The following is a 13,763-nucleotide window of genomic DNA, read 5'->3' on the forward strand; positions in this document are numbered from 1 at the left end:
CAGGAACAGAGTGTTATGGTGAGGGAATGATTCCCTGAACGAGTGATATTTGAGCAAAGATCTGAATGAAGTAACAAACCACCTGAACGTGGGAGGGAAAAGCTACTCAGGCAGGGGAAACTGCAGAGATCCTCTGATGGGCTTGTGTTCAGCATGTCAACAACAGCTAGTGCATACTCCCTCATTCCACGTCCTGCCCTCCTTCTGGGAGATTCCACTGTGTGGATGCTCTTTCCATCACACTGCATTCCAATTTCCCAGACCTCTGGTTGAATAATATTCGCCTCCCTTCTACTTCACTTCAGCAGCTCACTACCCTGAGCCCTACTTGACCTTCTCTGAAATGCTAAGCTCTAATATGCCACTTTGACCTCAGTCTCCCGCCATTAGCTCCCTCCTCAACTTTCTCTTACTACGCCCATTTTTCTTCCTGAATACTCCTAAGCCCTTGAGTCCTCTCTTTCTTCCCAGTCTACCATGATGATCCACTATTGACTTCCATCCATCTGTAGCCTAGATTCCCTCAAGGCAGTATATGTAGTGGTTAGAGCATGGCCTTAGGAGCCAGACCAACTGGGTGAAAATCCCTGCCCTACCATTAACTCCATGGGCTTCAGTTTTCTGGCGACAAAATAATAGTAACCTCCATTGCTGTTGTAAGTGAGCTAATGCACATGCAGTGCTTAGAAGAGTGACATGCCATAGAGTAAGCATTTCGTAGTATTACCATGATTTTGATGTTATTACTATAGTTATTCATCTGTTCTTCCTGCAACAATTTGAACTGCTGCGACTTTAGTTTTCTTTCTGTTGACCCTTCTCTGGAAATCTCAATCTCTGGTTCAGTCTAATCACCTAGCACCTCTGCTGTTACTCCTCAGTAGCTGAGGCCACCTGACAAAAAACTACTTGGCCGTGCAGGTTGACAGTGCTATTAACTTAGAGCTTCTGGACTTTACATGGTCCACCACCCAACTGGAAAATCTCTGTACATGGGTCTGGTTAGCTTTCTCAGTCATTTCCCCATTAGCTATTCTAAACCATCATTCTTTTCAACTCTCCAAGATGCTGATCCTTTTACCTTTGCTTGACAGTTCTTACATGAATGTCTCAATAGTTATATTCTCACATCCTTCTCTTCAAACTCACAAGAGGCGGCCATCAACCTTTTGTCTTAGACTAGTTATCTACCTGTGTTCTAGACAACTTCTCTGCTCATCCCTTTAGGGACCTATATCCATCAATTATCTTTTTTCTCCCTCATTCACTTCAGGCCTCAGACATGTTCAGATCTCTCCAATCTCAACAAAACAAAACAACAAAACAATGAACTCCGAATCTTTTATCTTTTACCCCATCTTTTTCTCACCCACAGCGAAATTTCTTACCATTGCCAAATGTTCCACAGGGCAAAACTGATCTTGACTGAGAACCACTGATTAGAGGATAAAATAGAGTGTCCAGTATGTAATTAAATGCTGTAGAAGTTTTCAAACAAGAAGAGGTCACAGTGGCCTCTGTCCTTTTTATCCATTCACTGCATTTTTCTAGTTACCCTCTTTCAAAACCCAGTTCATTGGCAGAAAGCAAGCATAGCCTGCCTGTATTTCTCTGCCCATTCCTCACTCCTCGGCTTTCTGTGGTCTGACTCCTGTCCCCCAACTCCCTGAATATACTCTGCAATGTCTTTTTTTCTGAATTGCCAAATCCAATGGACCTTTCTTGCCTTATATTACTTGAATTCTCTGAAGCCCCTTTATGCTATTGACCACGACCTTGAAGTTCTTGTTTTGGTTTCCAAAATGCTACCTTTTTTGGGTTCTCCTTTCACTTCTCATATTGCACCTACATTATTTCCTTGGCTAGCATCCTTCCCCTTTCCATCTTAGAATTCCTCAGGCAGCATCCCCTCCTTCCTGCCACTCGTTCCTTACTGGTCTCCTGTATTTCAGTGACTTCACCAGTCACTGACATGGTGGTTCCTCCTCAAGGCTGCTCTCTGGCCCAGATCCCCCATCGGGCACTTCCTTTCATATGCCAGTGGCAACACACATTCAGTAAGTCTATTCTTATCTTTTAGCAGATCTGGCTCTTGTCTAATTGACTCTGAGCTCTTTGAAGATATTAATCCTTTTTATTTTCCCTTTAAATGATCTGAACATAGCACAGTGCCTAGCACTGAGTAACTGGTGCTCGATAATTGTCTTCTGAACTAAGGAATGGATGTGCTTGTCCCTTTCCCCCTAGAACTGGCAGTTTGCCTAGTCATGTCTAAACTGGATTTGCCTAGTCATGTCTAAAATAGAACTTGTTCGGGGTGCCTGGGTGGCTCAGTTGGTTGAGTGACCGACTTCAGCTCAGGTCATGACCTCACGGTTTGTGAGTTAGAGCCCAGCGTTGGGCTCTGTGCTGACAGTTCGGAGCCTGGAGCCTGCTTCCGATTCTGTGTCTCCCTCTCTCTCTGCCCCTAACCCACTCGCATAAAACAGAACTTGTTGTTATCCTCAAATTTCCATTCCTCAAGTCTTCCTCTCGCTTAAAGCCATCACTCTACTTGATTGCTGACTCTTACACCTCAGGAGTCATCCATGATTTTCCCTTTCTCTCATTTTCCATATCCATTCCATAAACAAGTTCTGCTAGTCCTGCTTCAAGCCACATCTTAAGTTGGCCCCTTCCAATCCTTATTACCCCATCTCCAATTCCAAACGTGATCGTCACCCCCAACTTCCTTATGCTGCAGTGAGAACCCTTTCCATTGGTTCTCAAATCCATCCATCTTACTAATCTGGCCCATGTCTTTTACGCTGGCTGTTCCTTCTACCTGGAATACCCTCCTCCCAGGACGTAGCTGGCTCCTTCCCAACCTTCAAATCTCTGCTCAAATGTCACTTCCTCAGAGAATCATCCCATGAAAATAGCTCCCCACAGCCATTCTCTCATCCCCATCCTGTTTTCTTTTCCCCAGAGCACTTATTACTGTCTAAAGTTATATTCATTAACTTAAAAATCAACTTTCTGTAATACTATATGCTTCATGAAGGAAGGAGTTATTTTTTCTTCCATGTCTACTGCTGCATCTCCAGCTGGCCCACAGTAAACACTCAGCAAGCATTTGCTGGGAAGATGCAATCCCTACGTCCAAAGGCGTATCTTTACCAGTTGGTAAAGATTGTTGGCTCTATGAAGTGGTATATCACTGTATGAAGACCATTTCGTTAAATGGAAACTAGCAGCGACCTCAAAATCCACACACCTGTTAGCTACTGACAAGGATTCCCTTCCCGATCAAACTTAAGTTAGGCTCCTCTGGGTCCTCTTTTCAACGAGGCCTTATCTTTGACTTGCCGAGCCCAGTTTTAGCGAGAATCCTGCTAACTCAGGTTGTTGGAATCCCCCCACCCTGGAATCTACAATCAAATTCCTCATTCCCACCCCCTTGATATCTAATCAAGTTCCTGTTAGTAATTTTTCATTCCATGACTCCCTACCCTCACCTTGCTTGGTGGCCATAAATTCCCACCTGCCCATACTGTCTTTGGGATTGAGTTTAATCTCTCTTCCCTATTCCAACTCTTGATCTCTCTTGAAATAGTCTTGAATAAAGTCTTCCTTGTTTTTAACAAGTGTCCGGTGCAATTTCTTTTTCACACTAGAGAATGAATTATTTACCTGCTGGGCTTGTATAAATCCACCTAATGCGTTTTCATTGTTCCCTACCAAACTTCCACATGTTCTTTGCAGTGGGAAGGGTCAAAGACAGGCTTTTCTCATCCATGTGACAGAAGAATATGGTTTCTCGAGCATATAGGGGAAAATCAGGAAGAATAAAGGGTACGTGATTTTTTAAAATCACCTTTATAGCAGCTAATACTTATTCACTTTGTCACATTTATTTTCATCTGTTCTTATGGTGACATTTTAACGAATAGTACAAAAGTAATGCTCAATACAAAATGACACCCCAAATCTCCTAAACAAAAACATGTTCAGTAGGTAAAAAAAAATAGCTCCCCATCTGCCACACAATCCATATAATTCACATGCGGTCCACTCCTGACTCTGCAGCTGACTCGCGATTATATGACCATACCTGCAACATCAAACTCGATTTCCAGTGTGACCTTGCTCGTGATTGAAGAGTCTCGGAGGAGCTGGTTGGCTTCCTCAAAGGTGCTGTCTTCAGTTGGAATCCCATTAATGGCTATCACTCTGTCTCCAATCTGTAGCACCCCACATCTATATTTAGAACCACATGTTAGAGACTGTAGCCAGAGTAAGTAATTATCAAGTTGAAGTTGCCAAATCTGTATTGTTTGATCCTTGTGAAATAGCGTAACCATTCGGTCTTGTTCATTCAATGCTGTGGGCATCGTATTAGGTCAACTGCAAGGTCTTGCACTCTTGTGTTTGATGGCTCCAGATGTGAGCCAGGCAATGTTGATGTACCCCAGAGAAGGAACAAATAATTTGAAACTATGGCATTGTTTTAATCTGATCTGAACCAATATATAGTAGTGATGAATGTACAGCTCCCCACAGCAGAGGAATGATTATAATAAAGTTGGAACTTCAGAGATATTTTCCTTTTTAATTAATACAGCCTCCAGTCCCTGCCAGACAACAATCTGCTAGATAAAGGCATCCACGCTCGTTTTTCTTCTCAAACCTTATCAAGAACGTAAAATTTTACTGTCTGAACGGAGAGTTCATCACATCCTGCATTTCCTGCATTGAGCCCTGTTCCCTAATTTATTAGCTATTCAAAGATACCGGGCACAAGAAATACACAGAAAAGGATGCTGTCAAGGAGTGTCTTACCTCTCGGCTGGGCTGTCAGCTTCAATATAGGAAATCAGAGGTGGGGAAGAGAGCGTCTCCGTGGCAAACACACTGCCCTGCAGTTGGATCCCAAATCCTGTGACAGGATCGGCTGTCAGCACAACTTCTGTGGTTTCTGTGTGAACGACCTGCCCAGCCAGGCCCACTGTGCTCGAGGCTAAAGACACTGGAGGAACAAACACGAAAAAGAATGACGTTAGGTTGGAGCAAGCACCAGAGACGCCGGCCTTGCTGACACAGATTATGTCTCTGAAAGAAGGAAAAATTAAAAAAAAGCTCATTGGTAATGGTGGGATATTTTGGTCTCCTTGAAATAAGTTCGTGCTGGTCGTCAACCTTAATCTAGCATTGGGTTGGCTTGATGGAGTCGTTTAAACTTTCTATTTCTCCTATCCCCAAATTTTGGCTCTTTAGCCTTCGTTCTTTCCCACTGGATCTCTGGCGGGTCACGAAAAGGCCACTCCACTCCCCGATGCCTTTCTCTCATTGATGCCCACTGGGACCTGCGCCTCCTTTGCTTTCTGTGAGCAAGCTCTCTGCAGGGTCCCATGTGGGACTGTCACTTCCTCCAAAAGAGTCTGGCCTCCTTACTGCGATTGACATCTGCTGACACCATGTACCTCAGAAACCCCTCCACCCAGAAGCTATTTTCTTTCACTCTCCCTGCAGGGGACAAGGACAGAGAAAGGGTTAGAACCTTCCGTGCCCCACACATGCAGTGCTTTTTACCTTAAACCACTCCTATTTTGAAGTTCTATATTATGTACTTATTTCTGCTTTGTCTCCTCTTCAAACCCATGATGTTCTCTACTTTTCCTGTTTCCCCCCATTTCCTCACTGACTTCAGACTCGGCTCTTAATTTGCCCCTTCTAGTCTGTCGTTTTTCCATGTCCTCAGTATCTTTGACATCATGGCAATAATTGAACGCCTGGCTTTGTGCTTCTTTGGGTCTCTCAGTGCTGATTATTAGCAATTCCACCCGACTTCAGCTCTCTATCAGCAGAACCCTGTGCTGGACCCCACCATCCAACCTGGAGACCACTCTGGGATCTTCATGTCTGAATCCTCTTTGTTGACCACGCAATCTTAATAGCCATCTCCCCCCGGTCCTTCCGACCTCATTCTCCCTCCTTGATGACTTCTAGCCCCACTCTCTCTCACCTGTCTTCCAGTCCAGTGGTTTGCAAACTTGTTAGCAACAGATTCCCCCTGACCCTTCCCTCTTCAAATGAAAGCATGTAAGGGATGTCTTTGTATTTCAGATAAAACCAGAGCTACTGAAGATACTGAGGTAGGAATGGGAGACCCTAGAGGAGGCCTTCCCATCCCTCCTGTGGGAATCTGGGGAATCCAGTTTGAAAGTTACCATCTTTGTGTATTGCCTTTTACTGGCATCGTTTCCCTCCATGCTCCCCCTGGATCCCTGGTGACCACTTCAATGATGCAGCTGCTGGAATCAGAGATGCTGAAAGCTCATGACATTTTCTACAGTCTAATACTCAATATTCTTTGGTAATTCCCACTCCACTCCCGTGCTCTTACTAAGTTGCTGATGGGTGCTAGAGAAAGTCACTACACATTCACACAATTCTCTATGGGGCCCTGGAATTTTCTGTTGTGTAATACTTTGACTCCTTATTTTTTTTTTTTTAATTTTTTTCAACGTTTTTTTTTTATTTATTTTTGGGACAGAGAGAGACAGAGCATGAATGGGGGAGGGGCAGAGAGAGAGGGAGACACAGAATCGGAAACAGGCTCCAGGCTCCGAGCCATCAGCCCAGAGCCCGACGCGGGGCTCGAACTCCCAGACCGCGAGATCGTGACCTGGCTGAAGTCGGACGCTTAACCGACTGCGCCACCTACGCGCCCCCTTTGACTCCTTATTTGATTTCTCACGGGATCTGTCTCAAACATTTCCACCCTTATAAGGATCAAACTTGACTCCTGACTTCATTTCCTACCAGACTGAAAAGATCCAGCCATTTGACAAGAGTTCCTTAAAAGCATTCTTTTCAACTTCGATTTCTCTGTATCATCTATTCTAACTTCCTTCTTTTCCCCAGGAGGATGTATCCTTCTTTCCATTTCAAGGCTACCTCCTCCTTTCTGGTCCTATCCATTTCGGCTCCCTGTGATTTTGTGTCATAAATACTTCTCTCTTGCTTTTTCCAACTTTCCTGCTCACTCCCCTAGCTTTCTGACCTCTCCCTATGGGTTTGTACTGATTCTGGGCCTGCTTAAAACTTGGCCTCTCCTTTCACCCTTTACTGAAACTACTCTCACTGATGACTTCCTGACGGCCAAAATCAATGGCCATCTTCTGCTCTAACTACTCTGTAAGCAAGTGGCTTGGGAACTATCCTTTTCTTTCTGAAATTGCTCCCTTGGTTTCAGTGAAGGTTCGTTCTTAGTTTCTGACTTTTTTCAGCCCCTCCCAGTTCCTTTGCGTAGTCTACACGGCAAACATAGACTTCCCTGTGGTTCTCCTCTAAGCCTTCTCTACTCTCCTTTCCCTCATTTACTTCTACTGCTTCTGTAAAATGACCTCTGCATGTATCTTCTCAAATCTACCTCTCCAGTTTCTCTCAAGCTCCGGTGATGAATTTCCTGACGTGGATATCCCATCCACAAGAAGGTCTCACGGACTCCTCAAAACTCAACATTTTAAAAATTGAGTTAGTCATCCTCTCTTTTGCATTCCCCCTACGGTTTCTATGAATGGGACCATCATGCTTATAGTCCACCAGGCCTGAAATCTCAAAGTAGCCTTTGACTCAGAACATCCCCATCGTCTCAAATTCAATCAAGACAATGGCTAAATCCTTTCAGGATGACCACTGAAATCTAACTTCTATAAATCCTCTTTTCCCTTCTTATTGTTAACGCTTCAGTCCAGGCTTTTATTATTTGTATTTCAGATGTTTAGTTTATTTCAAATACGTGAATATGGATGTTTCTGGTCCTTTCATGCCCAACATTTTCTACATATCAACTTGCCAGGTTAACTTTCTCTTCATGATGAGGCCCCCAGTGTATCTATTCTCTAAAGTAGGGCCTCATCATTGCTAATACAGATCACTATATAGACTTAGAACCATGTCCTTGCCTCTTGTCTTATGCGAACAGCCTCCCAATTGCTGCCAGAGTGGCTTATCTAATGGGCAGAGGTCATCCTCCCATTTAGACTCTTTCAACGCCTCCCTATTTTCTATAGAACAACCACCCCAGTGCTAACAGAGCTCGTGGGAACCTTCATAAGTTCATGTCCCCTGCCTATCCAGTCTCCTGCCTATCTGCTGCAGCCCTGCTTACATCCCTCTGTCCCTTTAGCTCTTCCCCTGGGCTTTCAATGTCCCTTTCCCTGCTTTCTCCAGGCAGAGTTAGGTACTCCCCTGTCTACATCTACACATTTCTAATACATGGTCCTACTTCAGCATTCAGCATCCTTGTTTTTAAAGATTGGAACCCAGATCTTTTCCTCTTTGAAATCCCAATGCCCGGAACATTCAATGAACACTAAATAAAGGAAGAACGAATTGAGTTTTGTGATATTATCCACATTTTTCTTTTTGGAACCAACATTTCATGCAGGTTCTGCTGAGTTAAGGAACTAGAAAGTTGTCCCTCAGGACCCCAATTTTTCCACTATGTAGTTCATCCCGACATTGTAGCTGACATGGCAGAGGAAGATGCGATAGGTCATCTGTCTAGAAGGAAGGAAAATCTACTTCTTCTTAAGAAACATCATCATAGTTCTCACAACAAAATTCACATCAATGAGATTAAAGTAGCCTGCAGTAGGGGGTGAAGGTAGCTTCCAACCCTGAGCCTTTTACAGCTGGTGGCCTACAATTCCAAGATCCGACACATGGACTATATTCATTCAGATCACACTTTCTAGTGTGCTTTGTTGATGTCAACTGTACTTTACCTGCTCTCCAGATTACACATTTTGTTCCTGATGGCACAGAACCGCCAGGAGTAGGTAGTATGGATCCGGAGAGTTGCATTTCTTTCCAGTCTGTTCTCATAGTAGGCAGGAATATAATATTAGGACATCCCCTATTTGGCAGATTACTTCCATTCTATCTTCTATTACTTCTTACTTCAATAGGAATACTTTCTGTGAATTTTTCTATAGGTTCACATTAATATACACAGTTTTTTCATCGGAGATCTCAGTTTGGTATAGATTTCTGGACAACTTAACTGGAGTTAAAAACCACTTTTGAAACTTTAAGTCAGCTAAATGCCATTTCCACTAAGAGAGGATTAAGAAGAAATGGGTCAATCATAATAGGAGGAACAGATCAGGCTAGATATAGTAAAGATCTTCTCGAAGGAGAGACTTGCTGCATCCTTGCAACAGTTAGAGAAGATGGTTCAGAAACGGACTTCTCTAGAAGGTTTTGAAAATAGATCTAAGTGCTCACTGTGGGCATCATTAAATTTGTAAGCGTCATCTGGAGTCAAGTTGAGACAATAGAAATTATTAGGACCTTTAATTTAGGATTAAAATTATGTTAAATATTGGTTTTATAATTATAAAAGTTTACAATGTATCTAATAAATGTAGGATTATATTAAATAATCTAGGATTTTATAATTAACTCTGAAAGTCCTTCGATACACTGAAATGTTCTTTGGAACAGTAAAATTTCATTTGGAATTGTACGTACTGATTACTCACACAAATTAAAGTCTTGCAAATTATAACCAGACATGAAAAAGATAAATGGTAGATTTAAAGATGATGAGCCAGAAGAAGAAAAGCAACCAATATTACTCAGAGGAAAAAAAGATGAGCTTGATTATCCTGCTTCATTAATGTGGCCAACCATTCACAAAGGTGAATTATTATGAATTATAATGCCTAATTTAAAAATTTGTATGATGAATTCTCTCTCCGGTAGTAGAGACTCCTGCAAGGTCCTGGCTCTGAACTGAAGTGCGCCCATTTCTTCTACTCACAGGCGAGGAAGGAAAGGACTAAATCACTGACATGCTGTGAACACTGCTAAATGGTGTGGGCCCCACGGTTGTGTTCACGATCCGCATCTGCTCTGTCCTGCTCCTGTTCACGTTTGGAGGGTTCTGTTCGCAACCCTTCAGGTTTGCAGGAAATGACCCTGTGGTTTTTGTCAATTCTTGTCTTTTCTAGTGTAAGGAAGGGAGGAAAACCAGAAACAACTTGTTAGCTTCTAAAGCTTAAAAATCTGCCTTCTTAGAAGGCTGTGAGGTTAACTGTCAGATAGGAAAAGCATTTAAAAAGTATAGGGAGCAATGGATTGCAAAGGTTTATCCATATATGGTGTTCACCATTATTTGATCCTGTAACTCAAGACCTCTGTGTCACTCAAGTATTTCCCCTTACAGTCGGCCTGCTGGGGATCCAGCCCACTGTGTACCGTGTGATCCAGTTCAGGCGCACGGTATGGGTGTCCAACAGCTCCCTTCTCCAGATGGGGGTCAGCTCGTGGGGCGGGCAGCTCTTAGGCTGTTCCCTGAAGGGCTCCCTGCATGCTCACTTATAAAAGCTCACCATTAGCCGCCTTTGTCCTCCGATCTTTTTTCAGTGGTTGGTGGCAGGGACAAAACTTGTTAGGTTTTTTCATTCTCTTCCTTTCAACTCTTTTCCATGTTGGCCTCCCTAGTAGCACACGGGGATGGCAAAAGAGGCAAAGACTATTCTGGGAATGTCGTCTAACTTCTACGCTTGGCTGCAATTCAGGTGGACTGAGAACAGGCAGAGCCTACACTGGCTGTGTGTGCAGAAGCAGGAAGCAGGGGGAAGGAACCGGGTCCGCTGCTCAGTCATGCTGCCATCACAGGGGGATGACAGGGTTCTGGAAAGAGCCTTAGCCTCTGAGGCAGAAAAAGGGACAGCCCAGGCTGTGGGGCAAAGGTCAGTAAGATTCCAGAAGAGCTGACAAAAGGGTTCCCTCTGTGACGCGGCTCTGCAATCCTTCCAGGGCTTTGTGACACTCCTCCCAGCCTGGTGCTGGGGAAACTCATCCTTCTTCCTGTGAAACAAACACGGCACTTTCCTGCTTTAATTCTTGTTACATGTTGTTACAGACTTCCTGTATTCGCCCCTCCGGTCAATGATACAGAATCTTTCAATATTTATGAGAAGACTTCAATTCTTTTCTGGCATGTCCTTTTGTACCAGGAACATATGTGAGAATTTTTTCTGCTTTGTAGGCTCTGGCCTCACCTCATCACCAGTACAGCGAAGAGACTTTTTATTGTATTTGTTGTGACTTTGCCATGATTCATCGTCCATACAAATGGCCTGGTTGCCATGGAAACGTAAGTATTAGAAAGGGGGCAGCAAACGGTGGCATAGAACAAAGACATAAATAAAGTGGTGGAAATAAACCATGGTATAGTGAGAGCATAATAAAACTTTTATTATCAGTTATTTGGGAAAACCCTTACATCGAATGTGACCATACCAGAAGCAGAGAGAGAGAGAGAGAGAGAGAGAGAGAGAGAGAGAAAAGAGAAACTTAAGAAAAACAAAAGAACAAAAACAGCAATTACTTTTTTCTGGCTTTGGAATGCTATCATTATTTTTGTAGGCCTTTTTGGAGTACGAATCAAAGTTTTGGACCTTGTTGTTTGATCACAATATAAAATGTGTGATCTCCTGAGACACTTTCATAAACATTCTGGTAGGTATACGGTCAGTGGTGCCCTGGTGGCCGATGTCTCCAAAAAACACAAATAGCTTGCAATTTCTGGAGCCACGTGTCTGTCTGTTTCTACTATGTTGGAGAATAACTTTCTGATTCAAAAGAGAATTTGAGTTGATTATGGGGATCAGTGACAGCGTGATCTCAGCTTTGTTTCCTACTGTAAAATTCAAGCTATGTAAATATCAACCCGAGATAGCCAAGCATATTATCACTCATTTGGAGTCACTAATGCCTTTAGTCAACAGAGTGAGTCTTACCTAACACAAACAAATGTCTAGCCATTCAAGCAGCAGTACAAACATTAATGAATTCATTTTAATTGCTCTTCCCTGATGAGGGCTGTTAGGCTGTTGCTGTCGGTGAGGGACGCTGCACCCAAAGGCATTACTTGTAAAAAATTTCATATACAAAAATCCACCACAAGCCCTGATGGCATTGCATGGAAGACCCAGAACCTATGTATTATGCCAAAGTAGTCACTGTGAAAAATGCCTAAAGTTGGGAACAGTGTCAACAGATTTTCACACGTGGCAATTTAGATTCAAGGCATACTAACTAACACTTAAACTATTCAAATGGCTAACAATTAAATAGTGTTTACCATTTACCAGGTGTTGTTCTAGCATATGTATATAATATATATAGTATTTATTGTATACAGTATATTGTATATGGTATATAATTGAGAAAATTATATATATAACACATACATAAACTATGTGTATAATATGTATGTACATATATGTACATGTATTAACACATATTATTGTATGTATGTATATATGTATTTTTAAGTTTATTTATTTCTGAAGGAAAGAGACACAGAGTACAAGTGGGGGAAGGGCAAAGAGAGAGGCAGACACAGAATCTGAAGCAGGCTCCAGGCTCTGAGCTGTCAGCACAGAGCCTGACACAGGGCTCGAACCCATGAATCATGAGATCATGACCTGAGCCGAAGTCAGATGCTTAACTGACTGAGCCACCCAGGTGCCCCAATATATATAATTTTAAAATAATATGCATAATATGTACTTAATAATATATATTCTCCTCACAGAGTGTATTTCTTGTCCCATATGTCCCTTTTGGTGGTGTGAATATGTATATTCTTTCATATAATCTTCCCAATTACCCAATGAAGTAAGTAATTAATCCCTGTTTTGTAGCTAAGGAGGCCGAGGCATAGAGAGCTTAGGTGCCTTGCTCAAGGTCCTACAGCAATGATGCTGGGATGAGAGCACGGGCAGCCTGGTTCCCACATCTATGCTTATAACCACTTCACTCTACTGCCTTCAAATGGTTTCTTCCAAGACTGAATAATTTACTTTCGTGTCAGCTGAGAAAGATCTGAGACTCCAGAAGCCGTTTGTTCTCATTTTACCTAAACTCAACCTTCCTTCTATTTTCCTATTTTTAAATTTACTGTCCTGCACATATACTAAAGATGAAAAAATCCCCTTACATTTGAAGGGATATGCAAGGCAAAATCATGACTATACCACGGTGTGACCCTATCTTTTGCAGTGGTTTTTTTTGTAAGGAAACCTTCAGCTTCCTGTAACATGAAGAGACCATTTCCCAGGGTGGGTGGTGGCTGGTCTCCGTGATGGTGGCATGGTGGGTCCTCTTGTGAAGATGAATCTCTGACAAACAAGCTGAAAAGCCAATAGGTCCAAACATCCCTTCTCCTAACATTCTCTTCACTTCCAGCCTTGAAGAGTCTGGGTTTTATTTTACTTAGGTAACTTAAGGGTGTTCCTTATTTTATTTTTATGGTAAGTGCAGGAAGAGACCCCACCTTCTTTGAGTTTCTCTATAGGAATCACAACTACAGCCACCAAAGGGGACATATAGGACAGGAAATACTCCCACCTCTCTAGACTATGATTCGATCTGGTTGGGAAGAGAAGTGATTACATGATATAATCATACTAAACAGATGCATGGGGTTCTTTCTTATATTTATCAGGAGGGAGACCTAGTTTTCAAAACATTGATTTGGAGTGAGTAAGGAACTGAGAACAAATGTTTCATGTCCAAAGTCACCCAGAATATAAGGAAGGAGTCTCGAAGGGAAAAAAAATCACCTCTTTGGTTACCGTATCAGATCCAAAGAGCAAGAAAAGAAATTTCAAACAAAAAGTTGTCGGCAAAGATAGTACAAACTAACTAATTCAGTCTGAAATTGTTCTGGGCAATCAGTATCATGTAGATACTAG

The 13,763-nt window shown here is 42.6% G+C and overlaps 1 protein-coding gene and 1 long non-coding RNA gene across 10 annotated transcripts in view; both read right to left on the reverse strand.

The window, feature by feature from the left end:
• The window catches only part of GRIP1 (glutamate receptor interacting protein 1), a 687,726-nt gene that overhangs the window by 80,687 nt on the left and 593,276 nt on the right, over window positions 1-13,763 (reverse strand). For all 9 annotated transcript variants that reach the window (XM_043562978.1, XM_043562973.1, XM_043562977.1 and 6 more), the window contains 2 exons: window positions 4,822-5,008; window positions 4,094-4,239 (listed from right to left, as the gene is read on the reverse strand). In XM_043562978.1, the coding sequence (XP_043418913.1) occupies window positions 4,094-4,239; window positions 4,822-5,008 (333 nt within the window). The remainder of the gene's footprint in view (window positions 1-4,093; window positions 4,240-4,821; window positions 5,009-13,763) is intronic.
• On the reverse strand, window positions 9,329-12,095 carry LOC122472956. The gene is made up of 2 exons (XR_006294566.1): window positions 10,386-12,095; window positions 9,329-10,000 (listed from the first exon to the last, which is right to left on the reverse strand). It is a non-coding gene; the product is annotated as an uncharacterized LOC122472956 (long non-coding RNA).

Source organism: Prionailurus bengalensis, chromosome B4 (genome assembly GCF_016509475.1).
Source record: "Prionailurus bengalensis isolate Pbe53 chromosome B4, Fcat_Pben_1.1_paternal_pri, whole genome shotgun sequence".
NCBI lineage: Eukaryota > Metazoa > Chordata > Mammalia > Carnivora > Felidae > Prionailurus > Prionailurus bengalensis.